Source organism: Helicoverpa zea, chromosome 29 (assembly GCF_022581195.2).
Source record: "Helicoverpa zea isolate HzStark_Cry1AcR chromosome 29, ilHelZeax1.1, whole genome shotgun sequence".
In the NCBI taxonomy this organism is placed as follows: domain Eukaryota; kingdom Metazoa; phylum Arthropoda; class Insecta; order Lepidoptera; family Noctuidae; genus Helicoverpa; species Helicoverpa zea.
The window spans coordinates 2085266-2105826 of record NC_061480.1 but is presented as its reverse complement, the minus strand read 5'-3'; the positions used below and the strand labels follow the sequence as shown (position 1 = coordinate 2105826).

Sequence of the window (20561 nt, the reverse complement as noted above, 5' to 3'; positions counted from 1 at the left end):
TTTTTACCAAAATAAAAACCAGCCCTTGGGTCACTTGAAGTGTCAGCAAGTCGCAGATCTTTATAAAGCAGATGAGCACTTGGACCCCAGGGCCCGAGGGTTTCAACCCCAAACGGCTCAAAGGTATAGTTACCCACCAAGGTACTATGGCGCCGTTTGAGGTTCTCTGCAGCCGCAGCAGCGGAACCAGCACATCGGATAAAGGTCAGATAGGCAGTCGCTCCTTGTAAAACTATGGTACTCAGCTGCATCCAACTAGAAGCCAGTCACAATGTAGTTGGGAAAAGGCTAGGGAAATGATGGTGATAAAATAAAACAAAATTCCCATTATTCATTTTTATTGAGAATCTACGCAGTCTAAAGTCTACAATTTTAACACATATCATTATCACATTTAAATATTATTCAGGCAACACAGTCAATATTATGTCAAAAACAGGAAAATTATTGAAAAAATGATATTTTTTAAAGCAGTTAAGTATGTCATTCAATTTCTGAGTTAGTTTCTAGACGCTAAAAAACCATAATTATCGTAGTGTCTTGTGTGAACACCATATCTATTTGGACTTGTTAGAAAAGTCTTGTAAAGATTTGTGCTTCTACAATTTTTTAAATAAAATTAAAAAAAAAAACTGTGTTGCCAATGTCAAAATAAAACGTGGCTCAGCCGACGTTTTTCCACATTAATTAAATAAACAGTAGCATACAAAATCAAATACTTTTTTACATATTGTTATATTTTGCATTTTAATTAGGTACTCACTTATTTTCTATTTTGATATCTACAAAAATAATATTAAGAATATCAGTATTAAAAAAAATCTAACCTATGCAGTTAGATTTTTTTACAATTTTTCGAGGTTTTTTATTTATTTTTCCCTTTTTTAATTTTTCAGTACCCAATTTAAAATTAAAAAATATTAGAAGACATATTTTTTTAGTTTTACAGAACAGATTGGCAAAATTCTGAAAAATTTGAGTATGTAAGTTTCTGACTAGACAGTGAAACGATGATTCGAGATATTCTCAGAATTTCACCAATCATTTATCAAAACCACGGAGCAAGTAAAGATGAGCAGAGATGCCAAAGACAGGTAGTTCAGGCGCCTTCTTGTAGGTCAAAAAACGCTCAGTTACGAGTGAATCAACGAAGCATTCAGGTTTTTTGAAACATCTTGAAGATTTTTTGTTTTTACAAAAAATGGGCAAGATTAAAGCGGGCGTAGCTAGTAACGTTCCTCGTCCCGCATGTTGTCGCGCTACTTTCTTAAGAGATATTGTGTTATGACATCTCCGCTAGTCATTTTGTGCTCCATGATTTACAGATTTTACTAATGATTAATGAAAGCGATTCAATCGGCAAAATAAATGATTAACTCCAATATTCAAATCATTTCATAGTCAAAATACTCATTCCAAAATCGTAGCCAGATTTCTTAAACATTATTTGGAAAAAAAGAAAAATATGCATAAAAAGAAAAAAAAAAGTTTTGACATTTACCAATTTTAACGTTATACAAAAATAATAGACAGTATATGATAAGAAAAAAATAAGATTACAGAATTAGGAATATGTTTCAAGTTATTTCTGGCTACGAATTTTTCAAAAATATAATAGATTGTCCAAAATTTTTTCACAAGATGTCACAATTATTAATCAGATTCTTATTTATTTCTAATAAGAGGATTTAAGATAAAGGATATTCTCATTACTTATTCATTGCTCGAAATAACCAATTTCCTACCCATTTAGAAAACAGCTAGGCGGATAATCTTATGATATGACAGTTAATTCTTTTAGAAAATTCAAAGGCGTGTAATTATTGCTATAAAAAGGTAATTTTAAAGATACTTTACACAATATACGAGAAAAAAAAAGATTAATTATTTTGTAATTTTAAATCAAATCAAAATTGTAATCAATTCTTAGTACAATCTGACCATTTTAATACAGTCGACAGTCAATTCAGTCACCACAAAAAATGAACAGCTGTCAACTGAGTGCTTAGTGCGAGTTTTCGTGAATTTTTTTACGGACTCACATGAGAGCGCGTATACTAAGATTTGTATGGAACAAAAACAGCTCCACCTAGTGTCAAAAATTGGAACCTGTTTTTGTTCCATACAAACAGTGTTGCCAACAGTTGTAGAAGCTTACCACCAGAGTCAACTTTTAAAACCACCAGAAAACCACTAACAAAAATTTATCCCACACTTAAAATCACCAAATTCACCACTAAAAAAATATTGTTTATATTTTATTGTAACCTAAAACAATTTAATCATCCAAAGATGTAACTCGGCAACGATAGAAAATTAAAACAGACAAAGCATTACATCTGTTTAGCAATTCATCCGACCCGATCCGAATCCTTCACAAATTATAATCGGCGTAGTAGTTTCACAAATTGTTTAGTTACGCATTTGACCAATGAATGAGTACTTAATATAATTATATAGTAGTCGTTCACCTTTTTGTTTTGTAGATGCTTTTTTGACATTCCGTGAGACTTCAAATCTCCATAGTAACTCCTTAAAGTTGTACCACAAAACTTACATTTCGCTACTTGACCCGCAGTACTTTCAACATTTCGCCACTAAATAGGGGACTTAAACCACCAGTATTAGTGGAAAATCCACTAAGTTGGCAACACTGCATACAAATCTTAGTATACGCGCTCTCATGTGAGTCCGTAAAAAAATTCACGAAAACTCGCACTAAGCACTCTGAACCAGAAATCGGTATACCGATTCTTTTGTCCAGTTGACAGCTGTCAATTTTCAAGGGAAAATAGCATTTTTGTACTAACTGATAGAATTGACATCTGCACCAAAACACGACCAGAAAATACCACTATACACATGTGATATGACAGTTTTGATAATATTCAGAAACAACCTAAATTAATATAATAAGCAAATCAAAATAAAACACACTTGTCGAAAAAATTGAGCGAAAAAGTACTATTAGCCACATATACAAAGAAACACTAAAATAAAAAATTTACCTACATGCAAGAAACAATTTGAAATGTCATCTTACCCGCCAAAAATATTTTTGTGATCTAAAAATTGCAAACTAGCTATATTTTGAAAAAACCCACTTTTTAATATTTCTTATACATATATCTTTATAATTTTAATATTTTTGTAATTTAGCCAGCTAAACATCCTACCAATTTTTTAATTATTATTTTTTTTTTGTTTTACTAGTTGCTATATAAAAAAGGCATTATTATTATCCTATTAGTGAATTATTATTGTTTACATCCATTGTTGTTCGTAAATTAAAGATGGTTATAATTGGACAATCCTGGATTGTTGGTTTTAAGTCCAAACCAACAATATTTTGCTGAAAAAAAAAGAAAACATTTTTAGTAACGCATTTGTTATTAAAAGGTGAAGGAAAACATCTTGAGGAAACCTGGACTATAAAGTCTGAAATCACCAACCCGCATTGAGCAAGCGTGGTGATTAATGCTCAATCCTTCTCCGTGTGAGAGGAGGCCGCAGCCCAGCAGTGGGGCGATATAAAAAAGGCTGTAACATTTGTTATTAAACTATTTTTAGAAACTGTATCAGTTAGGGCATGCAATTTCGGTAAAACAAAAATTACCGGTAAAAATTCGATAATAAAAATATTTTTACCGGTAAACCGGTAAAACGGTAATTTTTGTATTTTTTTAATATGTGATATTATAAACAATAAGATTGGGCAAAAAATAAATAAAAATACAAGGTATAAGGTGGTAATCATTTTTTGTGACGTAGGCGGTAACAAAAAATCAGTACCATCAAAATGCAAGAGAAACGGCTGCGATGGTACGGACATGTAAAAAGGAGACCACCTGAATACATCGCCAATGTTATGTACTCCATCTCGATATCCCCGGTCAAAGGCGCAGAGGCAGGGTGAAACTGTGGTGGTTGAGTGTCATAATGAATGACATGAAAATCTACGAACTCGAAGAGGAAGATGTCCTGGACAGAGTGAAGTGGAAGAAGAAGATACGGAAAGCGGACCCCGTCACCAGACGGGATAAACGCTAAGAATTACCGTGAAAAAAAAAACATTTTTTTCATTATCCTTTTTCATGGTAAATCGTAGGCATTTTATGGACAAGGGTCGCGGTAACTCTTTCGAAAAATCCCGCAGCCCCCGCAGGCCTTGGCCCTGCTGGGCCCCGCTGTGTTTGCTGATATCTCCTTGAGGAGCGTGTGGAACAACGCGCGCCGCCGACACGGGTCTGTTGTCTATGCAGACGGAGGAACGATGAGCCACCCGAACTCACCGTCCACAGACCGACGCCTACGGTGGCCGAGAGTCGTCTCTCGACACTCGGCGCCCGTGGTGTCTTCCTGGTCCACTACAGCGGCTGGGGTGTGAACACGCAGTCACTCCGCCGTCTCATTCTCGAGCATGACTGCTACTACTACGCAGAAGGAGGCGACGGCTTTCCATTCACTCCGGACCATGGCTTGAACCAGGACCGGACGCGAGAGGTCGCCGCTGCCTATTGCCTCGACGACGACACGGCGGTACCCTTCCCAGGCAGTGCACACCTGAACTGTGTGCTCCACCGTGTCCTCAGAGCTTGCTCAGTAAGGTCATAGAGTAGGTAAAATAAGCATAAGCTACATTTTTACCTAATGTGAGCTGACAGCTATGAGGAAAATCAAAATAACCGAATGCATAAAATTTGTTTAGATATTATAAATTAAGATGAGAAAGAAGATTTCTATCTATCCTAGAGATAGTTAAGGAGCCACATAAGTTTACTTTCCTAAAAAACAGCAACTTTAACACTCCTACAACATGTAAAGTACCTACGCAATGTTACATTATGTTCATGTACAGTATGTGTATGGCTACATAATGAAGATTTGACGTTAAATGAACATTTGCTATATTTTATCAGAAAAACGTAAAAACCGGTAAATTACCGGTTACATAATATTTTTACCGGTAATTAAAAAATCGCGAAAATCGACGATTTACCGGTAAAACCGAAACCGGTTAACCGGTATTGCATGCCCTAGTATCAGTGCTTTGAAATTAAAAATATTATCTATCGAGTTAATTTAACATTTAAATAGTGACATAACCTTGATTGTACAAATGTGTCAAACCTAATCACATTAAATTAAATATGTTAATATACTGGTTAACATACGTTGATTAACACAAGAAAAAATAAAGAATGAATGTGCGAGAAATCGGTGGGTCCCGAGGGTTATTTCAATTTTCAATACTTTGGCAGTCGTTACGAGTAGTCAAAAACCAATAAGTCTGACAACCAGTCTTACTAGAGGGTATTGGGTTGGCCGGGTAACTGGGTTAAGGAGATCAGATAGGCAGTCGCTCCATGTGGCACAGTGGTACTCAGCTGCATCTGGTTAGACTGGAAGCCCACTCCTGTAGCTGGGCAGATGATATCTAAACTTACATATTAAAAAGCGAACTCTTTTTTTGTATCCTAAAGAACCGATTAGAAAAATTCTTTCACTGCTGGGGTGCTACACTCTTCCCGTGTAACATAGGCTATATTTTATCCCGGTACTCACGGCGGCGGTCCTCACGGGACGCCGGCAAACTGCTTTTGGAGTACATAGTTCAGGAAAAGGCTAGATATTAAAAAAACCGGCAAGTGCGAGTCGGACTCGCGCACGAAGGGCCCCAGAATATTTATTTAATCCTAGTTTTCAGTATTTGTTGTTTTATCGGCAACAAAATTACAGCTCTCCAACTATCTCGATTCGTGAGATACAGCCTGGTGACAGACGGAAGGACGGACGGACAGAGGAGCGAAAACAATAGGGTCTCGTTTTACCCTTTGGCTACGGAACGAGTGTCCATGGAGTTTCTTGCCGGTTCTTCTCCATGAGACCAACTCTTTGGAACCGTGCACCTAACTTTGACGTTTCGAAAGAGCTTTTATAGGCCTATTTGAAATAAAAAAAAATTGAGTTTGAGTTTGAACCCTAAAAAGACTAGACACTTACATATGGACCAATCATTCAGCCACTTTCCGGCAGTTAGGACAGGTCTGCTTCTCTTGCAGCCACGGCAGGATGCACTCGGAGTGGAAGTTGTGAGAGCAGGGTAGTGACATGACTTCCTGGTCTCGGAGCATCACTTCGAAACAGATGGAACATTCTTCCAGGGTCCAGGAGCGCTGGCGACTGGAATTTTGAGGAGAAAAGAGTTAATATAGACATCGGCACGAATCTTGAGCGCTGACCTTCACCTGCGCAGAAGTAATTTATTGGGTTCCTTTTGTGGTATGAAGTGAGGCGGGCGGGCGGGCTAAAGCGGTGATTGGCCCGCAGTGCATCGCGTCATAGCCGTCACTCGGGATTGGTTCTTTGCTAATAAATCACTTCTGCGCAGGTGTAAGTCAGAGCTCAAGATTCGTGCCGATAACTATATTATAGTAGAAACGTTGACTCCTTGTTTTCAGACTCAAGTGCTACATTTTTGTAAGTCAAAGAAGTGAGTCAAAGATTTGAAGTAATTACCCTTTTTGAACATAATCTTAAAACAAATTCTGATAAATTACTGAGGATAACTTTTTAATAATTCAGGCCTCAGAGCTTATGGTTCTCATTTTTCTCAACAAAACATTAGGTAATTAAACTTATTTTACACCCGAAAATCACATGCATAAAATACATTATGTACAGCTCTTGTCCAATCTCTTTGCCTGTCTGAATTTGTCTACAAGTGACTGTATGGTCAACAAAATGTAAGAATAAAACCCACTACGCATGCGTGACTTCAGAGCGGTAAAGTTAATTGACGAGAGGTGTAGGCATATGGTAAAAGGGTTACAATTTTATTTCATGCTAACCAAATGGAAAAAGTAGCTGAAAAAATCCTCATTTTCTAAAGTGCTTAAAACTAAAACCACCTTTTTATAAAAAAGTACCGGCTTTTGTACCACCTTTAAACCACCGTCCCGAACAAAATCAGTGGACTTATTGTGCATTTATTTGTCTTTCAACATATCCTAACTAATATTATAAATGTGAAAGTAACTCTGTCTGTCTGTCTGTCTGTCTTTTCTTCAGGCCTAAACTACTGAATCGATTTGTGTGAAATTTGGTACAGACATAGTTTGGAACTTGAGAAAGGACATAGGATAGTTTTTATTAAAAAAATATATATATAAATAAAAAATAAAATTTATTCCGGACATATAGCGCCATCTATTGGTCAAACCAAAAATATGCCGGAAGTCACTATATAATGCGAACGAAGTCGCGGGCAAAAGCTAGTAATTTATATTTTTAAATATTAGATTACAAAAAAAAATAAAAAAAACATTTAAAAATATAAAAAATAGATGGCCACCGATATCGGGCACAGGGTCCAAGGTACCGGTGGTTAGGGTCCCAGAGACAGAAACCTCCTCACAATACGCGCCGTATCAAGGAGTACTGCCTTCTGAATCAATCCCTTGATCCAGCCGCCCAACGAGAGCCTCCTGAGGTGTTGGTCGAGGCTCTTGGCTATTAGACCATTGGCCGTAATGACAATCGGCACAATAACAGCCGTGTCGACATCCCACATGGCGACAACCTCGTGCGCTAAGTCAAGATATTTTATTTGGACTTATTATTATTACTTATTACTGAAGCGGGTACTTCTTTAAACCACGTTATATATGGTTAGTCATAATTTCATAATAAGACAAACGCCTTATATTAACTTACTATCCTAAACTTATCAACGACACGGTGTTTAGGACTTTTGAAAATTTTGATTTGTTCAGCTACTTTTAATACTGACTGTAGATAATTAATTTTAGATTTTCTACTAACGACCACCGTTCAATTTTCAAACTTACTTCCATAACATTAAGCTATATTTTTCATTATATTCACCCTTAACGCATAGCTTACCATGCCTTCTATAGATACGCGCACACATATACAGATTCCAAATTAAGTCCAGTAGAGGACAGTTACACAACGTAATGTTAGTACTTAAAAAAAAATTAACCCTATGTTAATATTATCTCTGAAACAGGCAAACACTATGAACAATATCATCCTAAAATATTAGTTATAATAAAAAATACACATCTTAGGTGCATTTTGAATGCTACCTGCCGACCGCACTTGCAGCGACTACATGAAATCGGTCGATATCTGAGGGCGACTGCACGTGCTGCTGCCGCTTCGATCCAAAACGGTTTCATGTACATACAAACCAGTAGTGCAGCTGCGGCCGACTTCATGCAGTCGCGGCTTGTGCGGTCCGCAGTATTCAAAACTGGGACCTAGGTGTCTACAGACAGACACCGTCGTACGGTAGACCGCACATCAGTGGTAACTGTCATGCACCTTAACTCAATAGTAATAAGTACGATTTTCCTATAAAACTGTTACCACTGACATGAAGTTGACTGTACCACAAACACTTTAAAACGTCTGTTGAACACTTGTTTAAAAAATGACAGATTATGACGTTGAAATAATGTCCGTTTTGCATCGAAACTTATTTTAGACAAGTGTTTAACAGGTGTTTAAGTTTTTGTGGCAAGACTGTTATATTTTATAAACATATTTCAAAACCAGGCAAATACTATACTACTTACTTAAGTATTTTTTAGAAATGTTAGTACACAAACCATAAAATAACACATTAGTAGGTAATTAATATTTAATTTAAAATAATCTTACAAAGCCTGCTGTCTTAAAATATTCATTTGTTCATTTTCAGTCCTGTAATAAACAAAAAATACAAACTATGTAAATATTTTAATAAAATTAAAAATGTTACATACAAAAAAAAAATACCCTTCACCTTTTTATGAAATAAATACTATTCAATTTTGACGATCACAATTTTATTTTTTTATTAAATATACCATGAACTTAGCTCTCCTCATTTTTATATAGATTTTTTTTACAGTTTCTGCCAATTAATAGACTTTTTTACAAAAAAACTTAGACCAACTTCACAAAACACTGAAAGGAACAAGAAAAAACTTTTGAAATGGCTCTAGAGGTTGGTGTCTGTAAAACTGTGTTTATTTCGCCCTGACTCCTTATTTTTTTGAAGTCGGTTAAAAAAAAACTACACTAACAGTTCATGGTACATTAGCAAAAACGTTTTAAAAAAACTCACTTTTTTTTCTTATTGTCACTGACTAAATTAGCGACCCTACCCATGAAGCTAGCCATTGACGAGAAAGCGCCATCTCTTGGCATACCGAGCGAAGTAGCCGTCTCAACCCATTGCCCATTGCCCATCACCCCATGTCCTTCAGATTCCGCCGAGATGATAGTTGTTATAGCATTATGTAAAGACACCCATCTATATTCAAAATCATTGGGTAAGTCAGAATCAACCATCTCTGTATCGTCTGACTCTTCAGAAGAAGAAGGGTCATCATCACTCGATTCTTCTGACGACGTTTCCATGACAATAGAATATTCTGATGTGCTCAAGTGGAATTCTGACAGGCTGTTGTGTACGCTGGTGTCTGACGTCTCATTTTCTGATATTGTTGTGTACGAGTCGTCTGTATCCGGTGTTGAGCTGATGAAATGAAATGTTAATGGTGGAATGAATGATGAAGAAGGAATGATAGCGGAGATGCCATAAGGAAGGTAGGTCCCTTCTTGTAGCTCAAGCAACGTAAGGTAGGCGTGATCAGTTACTAGTACTAACGAGACGTTCAGGGGCCCAATTCTCCTAAGTTAATAATGTCAAAATTGAATTGCAATAGCAGTTTTAACCATATCGGGCATTCTGCTACTAATAAAAGACCAATCGTATTCCAACGATATTCGATTGGTCTGCCATTTTGGTGATTTTGGTCTATACGGTATTTTGCTCTACAATCATATTGCAATCGTAAATCATTTGCAGACAAAATAATTAATGACAGAAAAGGATAAAAACTTTTATTTAAAAGAAAAAATAGCGGAATGCCACATACGCTTCAATCGTAATTGAGTCGGGATTGGATCTCAGTCGGATGTGAATCGTATGTCGCTTGAGTAAAATTAGGAGAATCGGGCCCCAGGTTACTTGTCATGTCAAAACCGATCTGTCAAAGATTGGTGATATTATTTTGAAAATTATGAGCGGGTCCCATAGTAGCGTAAGGGTGGAGCTAGTAACGTTCCTCGTCACCCTCGCCCCGCATGTTGTTGCGCTACTTTCTTAGGAGATTTTGCGTTATGACATCTCGGCTAGTCATTTTGTTAAAACATTTATAATTTTTGTATCCAAATTAGTTTTACAAATGTTTTTTGTAAAAACAGAAATAATAAGCTGCTTTAAAGATACCATATAAAAGTGATAATGGATGAAATGACTAAAATTAATTTGCTACTTTTTTTCCAGGTGCAGGAAATTCTCCTAGAATATAAGTGAAACCATGGGGAATAGTCAGTATTCGATAATTTATCCTCATGATGAAACATTTTATTACAGTTTCAAATACTGAAAATACCTACTTCCTTTTGTTGGTAAAATGAAAATAAAACAATAGGTATTGTTCATAAGTACATATGACATGTATATGACATCTAGTTTCCGCCTGTGGTCACACCCACATTCTGAGGGCTCTATTTCTTGCATGTGGATAAAAAAACTAACACATATGTTATTCTGGTATATGTTTAAGAGATTTTTAATTTTACTGAGATGATGATGATGATGAAATGTTATCCTAGAGTATATTTTATCACTTTATTAGTGTGAACAAATATAATAATGATAGATTTTTTTTTTTGATAGGTAGGTACATCAAAATTCTCAAAAGACAAAAAAAAACTATGGGGATATCAGTAATTAGCTATTTTCCGTCAGTTTCACTGGGAACTACTGAACAAACACACAAAAATTCATCTTTATTATATTTATTTAGAACTACAGATTTATGAAATTATTTTAACCTTTCAAATGCAGTAGAAGGGAAAATAACAGAGAAGGAACAAAATAGATGATGTCACTGCTATTTAATTTTAATAATATTTCATTTTTGTACACTAATATAACAAAGATGAAACTTATTTTTGCTTGTCATGAAGGCTCCGAAACTACTGCACAGATTTTGAAAATTCTTTCACTGTTGGGGCGCTACACTCTTCCCGAGTAACATAGGCTATATTTTATCCCGGTACGGGCAGTAGTTCCGATGGGACATGGAGAAAACAGCCAGTTATCCATATATTGATAGACTAACTTAATAATTATGCTTTTAATTAATGTTAGGTACTATAACAAAACTTATTTTCAAAAAAATCACTATAAAGTAATCAACAACTATGTATTTTTAAACATTTTTATAGATAAAAAATAAGACAACCCACTGACCAAAAAAATCTTAAGTGATCACTAAATTACTTAAAATAGTTTTTTTTAGCTTTAAAACGCACATCTAAAGCATATTAAGGCATACCTGTCAGAAAAGGAGTCATCAATATCCATATTTACAATATTATTTCACAAGAACCACTTAAAAATAACTTTATTTTACACTTTTAAATTAGCAAAACCACGTTTTTTTAAACTTAACAGACATCTTAGAAACAGGACCGTTTGAAAATCGAAGGTAACATAAGAAAAAGTGAAAATGCGTATTCCCTACCTACATTGAGAAACCGTGCCAACTGTTCTGGCAAGCAAAAATGAGTCTTATGTTCATACTTACAAGGCTTGTTGTTGCTCACAATTCCAATCGCTGGTGGAACCTTGTGAATTCGGATTTTCTGGCCGTTTGCTGAAGAAGTAGTATAACGCTGCCCCAACCCCGACGCCGATAGCGGCGGCCGCAATACCGAGACCGCGGCTTGGGCATGTAGTCTTCCCCCTTTCTTCTTCGCGCACGCTCATACTCATTTTAAACACAAAACAAAAGACCTGCGTATTTGTTGTAATTGTAATAAAATACTATTTTCGTTTTATGTCAAGGGGCGCGTTCCGTTTCATAAATCGGGAGTCGCTGGATTGTAAAAGAATCTGTCATATCTGTCAACGTTAAGTTTCTGGTTTTATATATTTTCTTTTTGCTGTCAAACATGGAAGATTCACATTTTTTATGATTTTTTAGTCTTTCTTAATTAATGGTAATTAGTATATTTTTAAGTGGCATTAGCTGTAGTCAGATTTTTTGTTACAAATTAAAATAAAGCTCATGTCCAGTAATGCTCTCTAAATGTCATCCCGGAAGTTAATTGATCTGGAACGCGTTGCAACATTTCAATATACGCATTTTATGCGAACGAAAGGACTGTATTTTTTACTAATGACAGCATTCTTTAAGCTGGGAATTACTATAATCATTATCTAAATGATTTATAACTTAGCTTAGGTAATTATCATTAGGGTGTTGATAAGACGGACCCATATATTAATAAAATTGTTGTAATTTTTAGTGGTTGTGCATAAAGGATCTCACTCATTTTTGTGCAGAAGTCAACTTCAACATAACTTTTATATCTGGGGAATACCACGAATTTGGGGACTTAAAGTTAAGTAACGGGGCAAAAAATAAATACGTTTTATTTTAAATACAGTCTGGCAACAGCCGTCTTGATATAAACATTAGTTAGATTAGACACCAATCAGGTCAATGTGTCTGTAGAATCTCCTTGGTGACTGCGTTGTATATTAAAATTGAAAGTGCGTATTTTATAACAAGCGTGTTATTAAAATACCAACACAGTATTTCAACAATGTAAGTACCTTTTCATTGTTTGTTTTTATTAAAGTCGATACGTTCCGTGAATAATAAGAGTTTTATGCATTTTAATGATTAAAAGTATGTGTATTGACATGACATACTTATATACGTACTGGGGCCCGATTCTCCTAAGTTAATAATGTCAAAATCGAATAGAAATCGAATCGCAGTATGACCGCAATAGCAGTTTTAACCGTATCGGGCATTCTGCTACTAATAAAAGACCAATCGTATTCGATTGACATTTGATTGGTGTGCGATTGGTCTGCTATTTTGGTGATTTTGGTCTATACGGTAGTTTGCTGTACAATCATTTTGCAATCGTAAATAATTTGCAGACAAAATGATTCATTATTGAATGACAGAAAAGGATAAAAACGTTTATTTCAAAGAAAAAATAGCGGAATGCCACATACGCTTCAATCGTAATCGAGTCGGGATTGGATATCAGTCAAATCGAGTCGAACGTGAATCGTATGACGCTTAAGTAAAATTAGGAGAATCGGGCCCCAGGAAGGCTGGGATCTTATTCGGATGCGCAGAGATGTTTCGGCGGGATGCTAATGCTCGTTTTTAGGGTTCCGTAACCAAAGAGTAAAAGGGGTGCCTATAGCTAAGACTTTGCTGTCGTTCGTCTGTCTGTCCGTTTATCCGTGTCACCAAGCTGTATCTCAAGAACCATGATAGCTAGACAGCTGTTTTCATAGATTATGTATTTCTGTATATTTAGACAGACGGATCGCATTTCAACTGCAAATTGCAGTCTTCTTCTTCTTATCGAGTGAGCTGCAGGTTTAATCACCTAGCAAGCCCTGGGGCCCGATTCTCCTAATTTTACTTAAGCAACATACGATTCACGTTCGACTGAGATCCAATCCCGACTCGATTACGATCGAAACGTATGTGGCATTCCGCTATTTTTTCTTTGAAATAAACGTTTTTATCCTTTTCTGTCATTCAATAATGAATCATTTTGTCTGCAAATGATTAACTATTGCAATATGATTGTAGAACAAACTACCGTATAGACCAAAATCACCAAAATAGCAGACCAATCGCAAACCAATCGAATGTCGTTGGAATACGATTGGTCTTATATTAGTAGCAGAATGTCCGCTACTGCTATTGCAGTAAAGTTGCAAGTTAATAATAACTTAGCAGAATCGGGCCCCAGTTGACACGACTGTAATAGAACTGCTGAACTGCACTCCGATTGTTGAAACTGCTATTTGAGTTGAATTGCAGTTGATTTGCTTGTCTAGAGCTTGAGGGAGTACGAAAACAACGCGGGCTAGTTCGACTCACACTTGGCTGGTTTTTAGGGGTCCGTCCGTACACACAGAGTAAAACGGGACCCTATTGTTTTCGCTCCTCTGTCCGTCCGCCTGTCTCATAAACCTTGATAGTTAGAGAGCTGAAATTTTCACTTATGGTGAATTTTTGTTGCCGCTTTAACAACAAATACTGAAAACTAGAATTAAATAAATATTTTGGGGGGCTCCTATGCAACAAACGTGTTTTTTTTTGTCCGTTTTAAATAATGGTACGGAGCCTTCGTGCGCGATTCCGACTCACACTTGGCTGGTTTTTGTATAAAAATAAGAATGCTGTCCACATCATTGTCCACATACTTAGCTAGGATCACTAATAGTTACCTCAATTCCAATAAAAAAATATCGTCTTATATATATATATTGCTGCTTACTAAATTAAACAAAACGAGCAAATTTTAAATCTAAGGCTCAATTCACACCAAAAGCGCGGCGAAGGGCAGCGAAGCGCAGCGACCCGCTCGGTAGAGAACGCGCGTGGATTCCCGCGACTGCTCGAGAATTCGCTGGAATGCTCGAGAAGTCGCGGGACTGCGCGCGCCTTTTCGAGCCCGCCCGCGATGAATTCACGGGCCGCGGCTCTTCTAGCGCAGTTGACTTTCAACAAAACAAGAGGAAAGGAAGCGGCCGATGGCGGGATATTGCCATCGGCCGCTCGCTACTGCTAGAGCATTCTCGGGAGTTCCCGCGCAGTCGCACGACTCCGTTCATGGAATTCGCGGGAAGTCCCGCGGCGCCGCGGGCATCCGCGCGACTCGTTCGAGTTTCTCATGCGAAAATATACATTATAGTAATGGGAATAAAGTAAAAATTCAAATGACACTCAAACCGCGCTTCGCTTCGCTGCCCTTCGCCGCGCTTTTGGTGTGAATTGAGCCTAAAAAAAACATTGCCACATCCGAATTGAAAATCTCCTTATTTTAAATTAGACCTTTTCCCGCGGTTTCACCCGCGTCTAGAGGAAACTACTGCCCGTACCGGGATCAAGTATAGACTATGATACTCGGGAAGAGTGTAGCTTTACAATAGTGAAAGAATTTTTCAAATTGGTTCTGCAATTTCGGAGCCTTTAGGGTTCAAACAAACAAAAAAACGATTTTTATTATATTAGTACAGATGAACGTTTGAGTATTTCGAGTTAGGTACTTGTGAGATGACGGCAGATAGAAGAGTATGGAAGGAGAAAACATGCTGCGACGACCATGAATAAAATTAGGATAAGGGTAGAAAGATGATGATGTATAAGTCAAGATCTCCCGAATGATCTCCCGAGCTTTTTCCCAAGTATGTTGGGGTCGGCTACCAGTCTAACCGCATGCAGCTGGCAGCACCAGTATTTTACATGAAACGACTGCCTATCTGACCTCCTCAACCCAGTTTAACTTAAGTGTAATACTTCTTAATAAGACTGTTTGTCAGACTCCCAGGCTGGCTCGCTTCTTACAACCCGCAACGACTGCCAAAGAAGTTCAATGATAATCGGGACCTACAGTTTATCTTTTTCTTGTTTATCTTGCCGCCTGAAACAAGGTCATTGGTGACCAAGATATACTTTGAAAGTATATAAAGTCGCGGTAGGCTGTCGCTGAAAACCGCTGGGACTCTGTCTTGTTTCCGGGTCGCAGTATTATGCTGAGCGAGGGCCGTATTGTGCGCTTTAAGACACATATTTTCCCCTTCTATTATTATTTCTGTATAATTATGTCTAATTTTGAGTGTCTTTTATTGCGAAATAAAATTTATTTTCTTTCATTGCATCGGTAGTTGGTACTTTCCTGACCTGGAATCGAACACACGCTCATACTTGAGAGATTGGTTCTTTACCCAATAGGTTACCACGACGAAACAAACAAAAAATGCTCCTTATTGTATCAGTATAGATAAACGTTTGAGTAAGTGCATTTTTATTTTACAGATAATAAGCAATGGAAGTACTAATGAAAGGCATCGTGCTAGGAGCCGCGGCGTTGGTAGCAGCTGTCACCATAGCGTACGAGTGGTACCAGTACCATCAGGTGCCCAAAGCGTACACTACTTACGGACAGAGACGGCCTAAGAACGATTAGTATTGTAAGTTGAACTATCTTGATACGACTCTTTATTTAAAAACTCTATTTAAAAATAAAATGGGATTAGAAACCAATGAAAATACCTGCAATAATAACAATTGTGAAATCAGTTTAAGCCATTATTTTAAACCGTGTGGCAGAGCCAGACTCTTACCGTCGTACCACAAAATCTTTTAAGCGTCTGTTGAACACTTGTCTAAAAAAATGACAATTATGGCGTTGAAATAAGGTCCGTTTTGCAGCTACACTTTTTTTAGACAATTGTTCAACATATGTTTAAGTTTTTGTAGTAAGGTCTTAAAGGCCTATTAGTACCGTTGCCGCTAGTGGCCGCTGTGGGTGCAGCGTGAGAGAGCGCCAGACCGCCAGACTCTTAATGACTATAACCCACCATGTTCCTTCTTAAGCCCTTTGTGTACCAGGCTCACGGTAACTCTTGTTCTTGACCCACCCAGACTTACAGATCTGGTATACCTAGTTCTCGCAGTCTGCAACCTTTCGAGCTCAAAATACTTGAATGCGACCATACTTTCTGCGTAACGACTCGCGCGTACTTCTGTGACTACAAAAAGTTTGGCGAGAACTTTCACTTATCAAATATTTTAGTTTTGTATGTATTGTCCATTTGACCAGTTTTCGTAGTCATCATTCTCCGAGCCTTTTTCCCAGCTATGTTGGGGTCGGCTTCCAGTCTAACCGGATATAGCTGAGCACCAGTGTGCCACAAGGAGCGACTGCCTATCTGACCCCCTCAACCCAGTTACCCGAGCAACCCGATACTCCGTGGTTAGACTGGTGTCAGACTTACTAGCTTCTGACTACGCGTAACGACTGCCAAGGATGTTCAATGACAGCCGGGACCTACAGTTTAACGTGCCATCCGAAACAGTCATTGGTGTCTAAGGGTGCGTCCACATCTGGCGAATGCGCCGCGAATGCGCAGCACGCAAGCCGATCGCGAGCTGTCCGCGAGCTGCGCGCGTGCATTTTTGTTCGTGCGCCGCTTCTGCTTGGCCCGCGCGCAGCTCGCGCGCGACCTAAGCGCCGCACGCGAGCGGCGCGCAGGCGGCGCGCGACGTCTGCCATCTTCGATAGTACTGAGCCAATATACGGAACTGTAAGGGCGAGAACTGATTGCGCGCAGATCGCGCGCCGCTCGCGCGCTCTATACGAGCCTTGCGTGAGTTGCGCTAAAGAGGCGCACCGAACTATTGCAGTGACTGCACGCGCGCAGCTCGCGGACAGCTCGCGATCGGCTCGCGTGCTGCGCATTCGCGGCGCATTCGCCAGATGTGGACGCACCCTATGATATACTTAGAAAGTACATACAAACTTAGAAAACTTGCATTGGTACTTGCCTGACCTAGAATCGAACCCACGCTCTCATACTCGAGAGGTTGGTTCTTTGCCCACTAGGCTACCACGCCTTCTTCCAGTTTTCTTATTCATTGTTTGGTATTTATGTAATGCATTTTTTTACAGATGGAGCGAAGACAAAGGGACAATGCTATTAATTTATAAGTAGTTTTAAGGAAAATGTATTATTTGGTGCTTTTTGGAACCTTGTTAACCAGCATAACAATATTTTTAGGGGCTCAGTTAAGTATAGAGTAGTTTTAGAATTCGCAAAAATTGATGTAGGCAACATGAGGACTTAAGGCCTTTCGTATACAAGGCTACTAAAATCTTCGATATCTGATGAAATACATATATATCGGGTGTGTCGTAACTAATCACATGAAATCATATCACATATATACTTCATGATATTCTATAGCGAATTGTAAAAAAAAAATAACCTAGTCTATTCAGTGGTTTAGCCACAGGAGTCATTTTTCGTTTTCATAATTTACTACATCATTTGTAAGGCAGAGATACAGTTATTATAGCCTTAGTTTTTCACTATTTGTTTGTACTCCTGTTATAGTCCGTATCAAGGAGAAGTTTATACATATGATCATCTGCACGAATCTTGAGCTCTGATCTTCACATGCGCTGAAGTAATTTATTGGGTCCCTTTGGTGGTATGAAGTGAGGCGCGGGGCGCGTCATAGTCGTCACTCGGGATTGGTTCTTTGCTAATAAATCACTTCTGCGCAAGTGAAGGTCGGCGCTCAAGATTCGTGCCGATGATTCTAAACTGTTTGACATAAATTAAAGTTAAGGCTCTTGTTTTTGCGTAAAAAAAAGTTTTTCGGAATCCTGTGTCCCATTATTCTGTATTTTTTCTCTTAATCATAGCTTTGACTTGATTTTGAAAGTATTATTTTGCCAAAGAATCCGATGGTTAGTCAAAACGTTGAAGCCAAGCAAGGCGAAGAACTTTTCAATCTTAAGCAATTTTCGCTACCAATAAAGTAGTGAAATATTGTGGAAAAATTAAAATGAAAAACTCTTGAGAGCCTTTTACTAAGTTTGTGGCGGGCTTCCAGTCTAACTAAATGGAGATATTACAGTATGATTTAGTTAAACTACACAATCAGGCACAAATTAAGATATAGGTATTCTAAGTTAAGTTCTAAATTTTGGATCATCTTCATATCAACTTGTTACCGTCCACTAAATAGGCTTACCTACCCCAATAAGAGCTAACATTACCCCCCCGCGCCCTCCGAAGCACAGTCATTGGTGTCCAAGAAATACCTACTTAGAAAGTACATACAAACTTAGAACTGTTGCATTGGTACTTGCCTGAACTGAAACCCACTCTCATACTTGAGAGGTTGGTTCTTTACCCACTTGGCCACCATGACTTACTTGAACCATGACATTGATATTATTTGTATCGTGAATCTCAAATAAACAGGAAAACATACTTAATGTTTTAAGAAATATTGTATCTTTTTGACGTCTAAATAAGTACGTTTTGGATGTCGACTGCATGCAACTACCGACCGCACAAGCCGCGACTGCATGAAGTCGGCCGCAGCTGCACTACTGGTTTGTATGTACATGAAACCGTTTTGGATCGAAGCGGCAGCAGCACGTGCAGTCGCCCTCAGATATCGACGGATTTCATGCAGTCGCTGCAAGTGCGGTCGGTAGTTGCAGTCCGTAGCTAGCATTCAAAACGCATTTTTTTTATATAAATGAATGACTGTAGATAGTTTTAATCATTCATTTTCAAATAGCAGGGTTATTATTTTTGGCAAAGAAAAAAAATGCAAAAGTAGTTTAAGGTTAAATGCAATAAATAGATAATAATCTAAATTATTAAACGGCTTTAATGTATTATTGAAAGCAATAATGTAATAAAACTTATGAATTGTGTATTGTTTTTTATTATTTTATTATTAGTCAATAAAGATGTTGAATAAATAACAAAAAATAGTTTTATTTTTACACAAGACCGCGGATGCAATTTCTTCCACAGCTGGATTCTTCTTCTTTCGCGTCTATGACATGTCATATATTGAGACTACACTATATCAGTCCAATATGCCGCCACAGCGAGAGCACGGCCGGAGCACGCTCGCGAAACCCCAGGACCAGGATTCTCCTAATTTTACTTAGGCGACATACGATTCACGTTCGACTCGATTCGACTGAGATCCAATCCCGACTCGATTACGATTGAAGCGTATGTGGCATTCCGCTATTTTTCTTTGAAATAAACGTTTTTATCCTTTTCTGTCATTCAATAATGAATCATTTTGTCTGCAAATTATTTACGATTGCAAAATGATTGTACAGCAAACTACCGTATAGACCAAAATCACCAAAATAGCAGACCAATCGCACACCAATCAAATGTCAATCGAATACGATTGGTCTTTTATTAGTAGCAGAATGCCCGATATGGTTAAAACTGCTATTGCGATCATATTGCGATTCGATTTCTATTCGATTTTGACATTATTAACTTAGGAGAATCGGGCCCCAGATTGATTCTTGTATTTGTCTTGTAACGAAAGACTAACAAGCATCCATACATTTATTTTTATAAATTTTCTCGTTCGCAATATGAATAGGATAAATAGGACCCTGGTGAAAGTTGTAATCCCTCAAGTCGTAGGCGAAACCTCAGTCAAAACCACAAATAAATACCACTGGATGAATACTTATTATTTCTTTCACTGTAGGAAAGATTCACCGTTGCAAAACTCTACTATCCCTAAATAAGACAAACCCAGGGTATATTTTATACTGGTACGGACAGTAGTTCCCACGAGATACGGCCGAAACCGCGGTAAACAGATGGTACATTATAAAAGAACTTAAACCAGCAGGATAAACCATTATCCTCAAACCCCTGGCTGGGTTTTGAACTTTTGATAACATTAAAATGATCTAATCTAAGTATATGACACAGTAGGTACCTACCAATACCGATGCATTTTAAAAAGGAACTTGTTTTATGCTCATTTGGGCAATTATCTTTCCCTCCAAGTTTGACCAGTTTTAGCACCCGCTTAGAGTGGATTTCGACAGTAAAGCGTTTAAAAGCATGAATT

At 37.8% G+C, this 20561-nt stretch overlaps 1 protein-coding gene and 1 long non-coding RNA gene across 4 annotated transcripts; one reads left to right on the top strand and one right to left on the bottom strand.

Moving 5' to 3' along the window:
• Positions 1 to 321: 321 nt before the first annotated feature.
• Positions 322 to 11979, bottom strand: LOC124643973 (E3 ubiquitin-protein ligase RLIM-like). Of its 3 annotated transcripts, none has more exons than XM_047183116.1 (6): positions 11676 to 11979; positions 9137 to 9550; positions 8689 to 8730; positions 6004 to 6183; positions 2732 to 3352; positions 322 to 2001 (listed from the first exon to the last, which is right to left on the bottom strand). In XM_047183116.1, the coding sequence occupies exons 1-4, from the start codon at positions 11861 to 11863 to the stop codon at positions 6015 to 6017; spliced, it is 813 nt and encodes a 270-aa protein (XP_047039072.1). In that variant the 5' UTR covers positions 11864 to 11979; the 3' UTR covers positions 322 to 2001; positions 2732 to 3352; positions 6004 to 6014. The 3 variants fall into 3 exon arrangements, 2 of the variants coding, with proteins under 2 accessions (XP_047039072.1, XP_047039074.1); XM_047183118.1 differs by lacking the exon at positions 11676 to 11979 and adding an exon at positions 11424 to 11562; XR_006985992.1 differs by lacking the exons at positions 322 to 2001; positions 8689 to 8730; positions 9137 to 9550 and having other exon boundaries at positions 2771 to 3352; positions 11676 to 11966.
• Positions 11980 to 12431: 452 nt separating this feature from the next.
• LOC124643975 lies at positions 12432 to 19377 on the top strand. Its single transcript, XR_006985993.1, has 3 exons — positions 12432 to 12701; positions 15954 to 16108; positions 17590 to 19377. It is a non-coding gene; the product is annotated as an uncharacterized LOC124643975 (long non-coding RNA).
• Positions 19378 to 20561: the final 1184 nt, after the last annotated feature.